We start from the raw sequence: 9188 nt of genomic DNA, 5'->3' as shown, positions 1-9188 counted from the left end.
ATGGGAAGGCTCTTCGTGAAATCCTGTAGGAAAATGTTTCCATGCTGCTTGGTTTTTCTGCGAACTTCCCTCTGTTATAACCGAAGTGTTCACTAGCATTTTAGAATATGTGCACTTAGGAATTTAGGTAATTACTTGATTTGAGTTTAAACAGCAGAAAAAACTTAACACTTGCTAGACAATATAAGCCAAAAACACAACAACTGAACTTTAAGGTATGTAAATTATACAACAATAAAGCTGCAAAAAAGAAGGGGGAGGTTGAAATTTTGAAGAAAAACCACTAAAGATACTATATAGTTTTCAACAGGCTTGGTGTGTGGTTGTAAAATTTTTATAAGACTCACTGATAATAAATTTTATGAAAATAACAATATGTACTACCTGGAATGAATTTTATGTTATTGAGTTGTAAACTATATGAATGTAATTTCTTTAAAATATATTAGTTTGACATTTAAATATTACAGATGAAGCAAAGGTGTATGTTCCTGTTAACTTTTTAATCTAATAATTACTTTTGTACTTATATAGTTTTCTAAGGAAAGGCAATTGTTCCTAATTCTTTCCTTTATTCTTTCTTTTCTCCCCACAGAGATGACAGGGTATTATTAAGGAAGTCAGGTTTCTCCGAACATTAAAACATCCCAACATTGTAGAATACAAAGGCTGCTATTTACGTGAGCACAGAGCATGGGTAGATATCTGCTCTCCCCTTGCTGTAATTTTAGTAGGTTTAGCTTATGATTAATTTAAAAATGTCTCAAAATAGCTGTGTAAAGCCACGCACAAACACCTTGAAATGTTAGTTCATACTGAGAAAGGAGCAGCTTTTCCTGAAACTCTCAGGCAGTAAGAGATAATAGAACTTTTGCCAGTTGACTCCAGAGATTCAGCTGACCGTTACGTGCACGGGAACATGTTCTGATGTATGTTAGCGGTATCATTCTTCAAATGCTTTATCAAACATTTGTTGAGAACAATCCTATCAAAGGATGAAAATCAGCATATATTTTTGACATAAATGTATTGTAAGCTATTTAACCACAAGGACCTTGGTTGGAATATTGGTAGTGAATCCTGGTGAAATCTGAACTGATTGTGATCCTTTGGCTGATAATACTAAAGGTAGAAAATTGGGACATTTTATTGCAGAAAATGGAAATTAATTTTGCCCTATTGTTGAAACTAACATAAGGTAGTAATCTTACAACGGTGTAGGCATAGTAATTCTGTCTTTTCAGAGAAAGGCTAAATTTTCTTTAAACAGGAATGACCTTTTATTTTTAATAAGCTATAGCTGATTATCATTTTAGTATACAGAACTTAGATTTATTTAGATTTGTAATGTTTGGTTTAATTTGATGGTGATGGTACCAAAGGTGGGTATGAGGATTAAATTAGTTAATATATATAAAATACCTGGCACATACGAGGTGCTCTGTGTTTGCTTTATAGGAAAGATTTAAACTGTAACCTAAACTTTGTATATATAGTACCAGAGGACGATTTTCTGCTTCCTTACAATACCAGTATTGCTACTATAGGTTAATATGAATGGAATATGTATATTCCTTCATAGCTTTAGTTAGTAATTATATGAAACACACATCTTCTACAAGCAGTTATAAGTTGGCATTATAAAAGATTAATGTAGCATTGGCTTAACTTCATGTATGCATTTAACAAGTTCCAAACTGTATACTTATATTTAAAGGTAATTGATAACTAGAGTTGGTTTCACTTCAAACTATCTTCCTGATCTCCTTGGTGAATTTATTTTATCTTATATCAAATCTTTTTATTTTAATAGTGTATTTTAATGTTTTTATCATTTTTTCCCCTGTATGTAGCTTGTAATGGAGTATTGTTTAGGATCTGCTTCAGATTTGCTGAAAGGTAAGTTTCCTTTATTTATTAAGAAAAGAAAAGTATTAGTATAATAAAATGAGAATTCATTCACTAAGAGATTTTTAAAATAATGTTAAAACTTTCCAGGAAGAGTAAAAACCTTTGTGCTTTCTAGAGTCTCAGCATGGTATGCACTGTCCTCATTAAATACTACGTTTTAGCATAACAGATGAGTTTTCTTTCATTGTGATTTAACAGGCATTTTTCTGCATTCTTTATCATTAAACTTGGTTTGTTCCTTCTGTAAAAAGGGAAAGCTTCTCTTTCATTGTTTTTATAATCATGAAATAATTGTTAAATGTTAACTTAGAGGAAAATTGTCTGTGAACTCTAATAACTAGGCACAACTGCGCACTTATTAAGTTCAATTGCTTTGTTTTATGATCTTGGAAAGCAAAAAATTCCTTCTTGCTAAATGTTAGTTTTTTTTAATTTGCCCATATATTAGATATGTGTATACATATTTTAAAATAGAAATGTTCTATAGAATAATTATTTTCAAATAAAATCTTATTTCAAGTTTACCAAAAGCCATTACAAGAAATGGAAATAGCAGTAATTATACATGGTGCTCTTCAGGGATTAGCCTACTTACATTCCCGTGCCATGATCCATAGGTAAGTACTTTAAAAATTACCATATATTAACAAGCAAATTTATCAGACCTAGAATTTATTAATCCTGAAAACTTTGTTGGTTTTAGCTAAATAAAATATTCTGGAGTTTTACAAACTCATATTTTTTTTAGGTTATCCATGTCTTAAAATGAATATACTAATTTATTTGATCTCTTGGTTGAGAATAATTTTTTTCTTTTTCTACACATGCTGCTGCGCTTTCCGAAGTATGTGCACTTTATAGATTTGTGATAGAAATTTAATTATAGAAAAGTTTAATTTGTGAAGTGGAAAAGATGATAGGGATTATGTATTCTTACTTGTTTCATTTTACAGATGAAGAAACTGATGCCCCAATTTGTGACTCACTTCCCAAAGCTTGTGAAGCAAGATAGATTAGACTAGAACTAACCTAGATCTTTTGTCCTCCTGGTGACTCCTAACGCCGGATTTGTTCCATTGATTCCATGACAGAGACAAGTAAAAGCTACTAGCATTCTATGCTTTTGAGATAATCCTTGATAATGGATAGTAATTTAAAGATTAAACCATCATAAACTACATTTTTAGCCTTGGCATTGGTTTTGCCTGTTTTTAGAAGGAAGCTAGCATTTTAAAAATTATCTATGTGAACCAGACAATACAAAGTAAACTTATATAGTAGAGTCATTGCAAATTAGTGGGTATCAGTTTTTTAGATGAGGATAGTAAGGTCCAAGAGAAAAATCCACATGCATAGTAAATAAGAGAATGAAAGAGTTGGAAGCAGAACCTAAGGTCTTCTCAACTTCAAAGAACCTTCCATTTTTTAAAAAAACAAATGGAAGAAAATGGATTGACCTAATATTACATCCATTATAATTCTGTATAGTATGAATTGACAAGTGCTTAGAAATTTCTTTCTTTTTGAATGTTATGGTGCCCATTGGGCATACAATCCCATTGTAATTTTCTTAGTTCACATGTACGTTGCTGATTTAGAAAAGAGCTTAAAAGTAAATTTGGGATCATTGATATTACCTTACCCATGTGTTTCAGTTTTCATTTCATATTTAGGTAGGAGAACTATGCTAAAATTTGGAATGATATGAGTAATTTATAAAAAGCAAATTTGGGGCATCAGGTTCTTTTTTTCCCATTTTATTGTTAAGGGTATACTCAGAAATCTTACAGTCATATAAGAATGTTCAGCTAAATTTTTTAAACCATTATTTGTACCAATAAACAGGCACTCAAATATTGAGTATGTGCTATTAATTACCTAATTTTTTTCTTCTGTTTCTACTGCTATTTTATCTTCTCTTTTAGAAACTTGTTACTATATACTTATAGGAATTCTGTGTATCTCATTTCTTAGTTTGGATCTTAATTCTCATTATCCCAACTGAGAGATTTCCCAAGGCCTTAATTATTCTGATTTTTCCTTCCCTATTTTATAAATTTTTATATGATCTTTGTCATTTTCAGTATAATCTTAGAAAGGAAAGACAAATAATTTTCTGTGTTCCTTAAACCCAGAGACATCAAAGGAGGAAATATCCTTCTGACACCAGGAGGCCAGGCGAAACTTGCTGACTTTGGATTTGCTTCCATGGCCTCTTCTGCCAAGTCTTTTGTGGGAACTCCGCATTGGTAAGCATAGTCCTATCTGGTATTGATCGTCATAATTGAAATAGGCAGTGTGTGGTTGTACTTTCATCAGGTGCTTTATGTTTCTCTTGGAAATACAGTGCTGCTTTAGATATGACTCTAAGCACTGTAGTTTCAGATACAGATTTGGAGTGCTGCCCTTGTATCTCCTATTGTATCATTTGTCCCCCCTACGGTTATTTCCTGTTAACATCTACATCATGTATTGGGGGTAGGAGTGAAAAAATTTAATTCTTTAAGAAGGGTGAAGATAGAAATGCTAAGTGGAAATTTTCTTTAGGTTTATACTTACTGTGTGTCAGTACCTTCTGAATAAGAGTACCTGAAGACTGGTAGCTGATGAGGAACTTTTTGTTTTCATTTTTCATTGTGGAGAATTTCAAGTATACAGGGAAATAGACAAAAATATAACGAAGGCTCACACAGCGGTCAGGTCAGCCTAACAGCACTACCCCAGGGCCTGGCTGCCCTGTGTACTTGATCTTCTTGCCCTCCCTCCCACCTCCAGTTATTTGAAGCAACTTCTAGACATCATCTAATTTTATTCATAAATAATTCCATATTAATCTCAGCAAGTCCGAAGGGAATAATTTTCCACATCTTCAACTTCCATAGATGTCCTCTCTCTGTACATGTTGAGAAGTGTCTTAGGTCTACTGCATCTTCTTTTCCACCTACCTTTCAAATCTCCCAACTCCCAGTTTGTTAAAGAAAGGCTTCTCACCCATCCTGAATAGTAGAGTGATGCATTGTTCTGAGAATTAAAAGCCTCAAACCATCACCAGAGGGACAATTTGAGAACACGTAACATCTAGAATATATAGCATCAGAAATATTGAAGAGCTAGGACACCAAGTTTTGGCAAAGGGCCTTCTGCCTTCACAGTCATCTTTCCTCAGTTCCTTTTGCTCCTTGCTCTTTCCTTTCCCCAATTATCTTTCCTCCCATCTTCTTTTCTAGTGAATCACAAATGATCTCGTTTATAACTGGGACAATTGTCGTGAGGACACACTAACATGTTATTTACAATGAAAAATGAAGTTTGGCATTTCCTGACAGAAAATAATTCTGATTTGAATGGTTGATATGACCGTGCAGACTGGGTTTGCTAATTAGGTTATTATACAGCAGTGTTTTTAATGAATTGAATGAGTGAGGTCCTCAGCTCCAAGTTGTAAATATCTGTAAAGCACATATACAAAATAATGTATATACATATGTGTGCATTATATCCTTTGCAACTATTAAGTTTATAAAATTTAGATACCAACTCAAAAATGTACAAGCGGATACATTTTTTTAATAAATTCATTGGTAGTAAGGAAATAAAAAGTTTGAAGACTACTGTAATGTATGACCAAAAATTTCTTATGTAGAACCCTAGTTTAGATAGAATCCTCTTCCCCTGTATAAAAAAGGGTTCTGTGGACAAATAATGCTTCTTAATCGGCCCCTTCTTTACAAATCAATGATCAATATTAGATACTAGAAAGGAGCTAGAAAGTTGTGCATTAAAAACCAAACTACTTTTTTAACTTTGTTGAACTTAGTGACTCCCCAAGCTTACTTCAACATCTTAACACATTAGAAGCCCTCTATTATCGGCAATTGAAAGTTACATATGTATTAATTTGTATATGGTATGTTAGGAACACAGCACTATGTACATATTTACATATTTTTACACACAGGAACACACATACGCCTGGTGACAACCTTATTAAGCAGTCAGAAACTGTTCTAAATGTTTGTCTGTGCTTAACAAGTACAAAGGAAGGATAAGGTGAAGCACCAGTGAGAACATTAGAGTCTAGCTGAAGATGCGAATTAGCGTTTCATTTTATAACCAAGACGCCTCCAAAGTTAATAATTGTATGGTTTATTTAGTTATGAGTGGCTGTCCTAGCCACTTTTATCACAGAACACTACTCCTATTTGCAAAAAAGGAGTATTCATTGTTGCTTATTGTGGCAGATATTTTCTCAGCTAAATGTAGCGAGTTTGTTTACTTCAAGAAAACAAGTGCCAGTGATAAATGCCCTCTTTCGAGCAAAATTTAGACTTTTGTAATAAGAGGCTGGAACCAAAATGTTTGAGAACTGCTGGCATAAAGGCTATACAATATTACATCTTAATTACAAAACGCAGAATGCAGCCCTGCCCTGGGGAGTCTTTCCTCCAGGATGCTGGTACGTGATCATGACAAATGGTGAGAATAAGTCTAACACTGTGTGCGCAATGGTAAATATTTACCTCACAACCTGTAATGCCTTTATTTCCCATTATAAGAATTCTTATGTCCGGATATATCATCTGGAATTCACACAGGGATTCTCCATGTGGATGGTCATTACGTTTTTAAAGAACAGTATACTTTTCTTTTCTTTTTTAACTTTAAGTAACATTTTATGTTTTAGGATGGCCCCAGAAATAATTTTAGGCAGGAATGAACAACAATATGATAACAAAGTCGATGTATGGTCTCTTGGAATAACATGCATTGAACTAGGTAAGCATTGCTCTTTATTACTGTGTAGTAAGTTTTGATCAATGTTTCATCTTAATTTCTGTACCAAATTACAGATTTTTATTTTTATGTCAGTGTTTAAGGGGAGCAATAAATATATCAAGGTTGTCATTTTGGTTATTTGGCAATTTGTATATATATATGTTAGTTTAGGTATATTATATTTGCTGTATTAAATTAGGTCTAAAATAGTTTCTACTGTGGTATTAATTTTGAGCTATCTGTGTCTAACATTTAATGAGTATTTGTTAAACACCTAGAATATGTCTATGGTTATAAATTTACCATCTATGAGTCTCTAAAGCATTCATGAATTACTTACCGCTACTTAGGTTACTTAATACTTCGTGTTAGGTATGAGGATTAGATTATCAGGCTGCATACCTTATTGTACAGTTTGACTTTTTTTTTGATATCATTAATCTACAATTACATGAAGAACATTATGTTTACTAGGCTCCCCCCTTCACCAAGTCCCCCCCACATACCCCTTCACAGTCACTGTCCATCACAGTAGTAAGACGCTCTAAAATCACTACTTGTCTGCTCTGTGTTGCACAGCCCTCCCCGTGCCCACCCCACACTCTACATGATAATCGTAATGCCCTCTTTCTTTTTCCCCGCCCTTTCCCCGCCCTTATCCCTCCCTTCCCACCCATCCTCCCCAGGCCCTTTCCCTTTGGTAACTGTTAGTCCATTCTTGGGTTCTGTGATTCTGCTGCTGTTTTGCTCCTTCAGTTTTCCTTTGTTCTTATACTCCACATATGCGTGAAATCATTTGGTCCTTGTCTTTCTCTGCCTGGCTTATTTCACTGAGCATAATACCCTCTAGCTCCATCCATGTTGTTGCAAATGGTAGGATCTGTTTTCTCCTTATGGCTGAGAATATTCCATTGTGTATTAGTACCACATCTTCTTTATCCATTCATCTACTGATGGACATTTAGGTTGCTTCCATATCTTGGCTATTGTAAATAGTGCAGTGATAAACATAGGGGTGCATCTGTCTTTTTCAAACTGGAGTGCTGCATTCTTAGGCCATAAGTATACAATGGTGATAGGACAGACTCTTCAACAACTGATGTTGGCAAAACTGGACAGCTACATGCAAGAGAAAGAAGCTAGATTACTGTCTATAACTCTCTACACACAAAAGTAAACTCAAAATGGATCAAAGATCTAGATGTAAGACATGAAACCATAAAACTCTTAGAAGAAAACATAGGCAAAAATCTCTCAAACATAAGTGTGAGCAGTTTTTTCCTGTACACAACTGCTCAGGAAATGGAAGCAAAATAACAAATGACCAAGTGGGAGTATATACCAAACCAAAATGGTTCTGTACAGCAAAGGACACCATCAACAGAACAAAAATATAACCTACAGTATGGGAGAGTATACTTGTAAATGATTTGTCCTATTAAGGGTTAACATCCAAAATATATAAAGGACTCATACTACTAAACACCAAAAAAAAAAACCCGACTAAAAAATGGGCAGAAGACCAGAACAGACATTTTTCCAAAGTAGAAATACAGATGGCCAACAGGCACATGAAAAGATGCTCCACATCACTAATCATCAGGGAAATGTAACTTAAAACGATAATAGTATATCACCTCAGACCAGTTAGAATGGCCTCTGTCCAAGAGAAAAGAAAAAACAAGTGTTGGCAAGAATGTGGAGAAAGGGGAACCTTTCTACCCTCTTTTTGGGAATGTAAATTGGAGCAGCCACTGTGGAAAGCAGTGCATAAGTTACTAAAAAAACTAAAAATAGAAATGCCATATGACCCAGTAATTCCAATTCTAGGATTTTACCTGAAGAAAACAAAATCCCTGATTCAAAAAGATGGATGCACCCCTCTGTTTATTGTTGCATTACAGTAGCCAAGTTATGGAAACACCCTAACTGTCCATCACTAGATAAGTGGATAAAGAAGAGGTGGTACATATACACAATGGAATATTATTCAGCCATAAGAAGAAAAGAAATCCTGCCATTTGCAACAACATGGATCAACCTAGAGGGTATTATGCTAAGTGAAATAAGCCAGGCAGAGACAAAATGCCATATGATTTCACTTATTTGTGGAATCTAATCACAAAACAAAAGGAACACAATAGCAGTAGACTTATAGACACTGAGTAGTGACTGGTGGTTACTGTGGGGGAGGGATTGGGGTGAGGGCAATAAAAGGGCACAAAAATTTTCAGTCATAAGCTGGTCACCGGGATAGTAGAATAGCATGGAAAATATAAGCACTGCTTCTGTAACATTTTCCTATGTTGACAGTAACTGCAGTAGTGGGGGTGAGGATTTAATATGGGTGACTGTGGAACCACTGTGTTGTATACTTGAAACCAATGTAAGATTGAATATCAATGATACTTCAATTAAAAAAGTATTTGAAATGGAAAATATCCTTTGAATTCCTGAAGGCTACCACAGTCTAGATTTAGTAAATCTCTATGGTTTTTAGC

General features: G+C 34.3%; 1 protein-coding gene across 1 annotated transcript in view; it reads left to right on the top strand.

Moving 5' to 3' along the window:
* Window positions 1-9188, top strand: part of LOC130683269 (serine/threonine-protein kinase TAO1-like) — a 92831-nt gene continuing 83643 nt past the window's right edge. Inside the window, exons 1-6 of the mRNA XM_057499526.1 lie at window positions 1-15; window positions 605-697; window positions 1854-1899; window positions 2432-2528; window positions 4047-4160; window positions 6596-6687. Of these exons, the coding sequence (XP_057355509.1) occupies window positions 1-15; window positions 605-697; window positions 1854-1899; window positions 2432-2528; window positions 4047-4160; window positions 6596-6687 (457 nt within the window). The remainder of the gene's footprint in view (window positions 16-604; window positions 698-1853; window positions 1900-2431; window positions 2529-4046; window positions 4161-6595; window positions 6688-9188) is intronic.

This window comes from Manis pentadactyla, chromosome 4, assembly GCF_030020395.1.
Source record: "Manis pentadactyla isolate mManPen7 chromosome 4, mManPen7.hap1, whole genome shotgun sequence".
Classification (NCBI taxonomy): Eukaryota; Metazoa; Chordata; class Mammalia; order Pholidota; family Manidae; genus Manis; species Manis pentadactyla.
The sequence above is the reverse complement of the archived record's forward strand: the minus strand, read 5'-3'. Positions and strand labels throughout refer to the sequence as shown.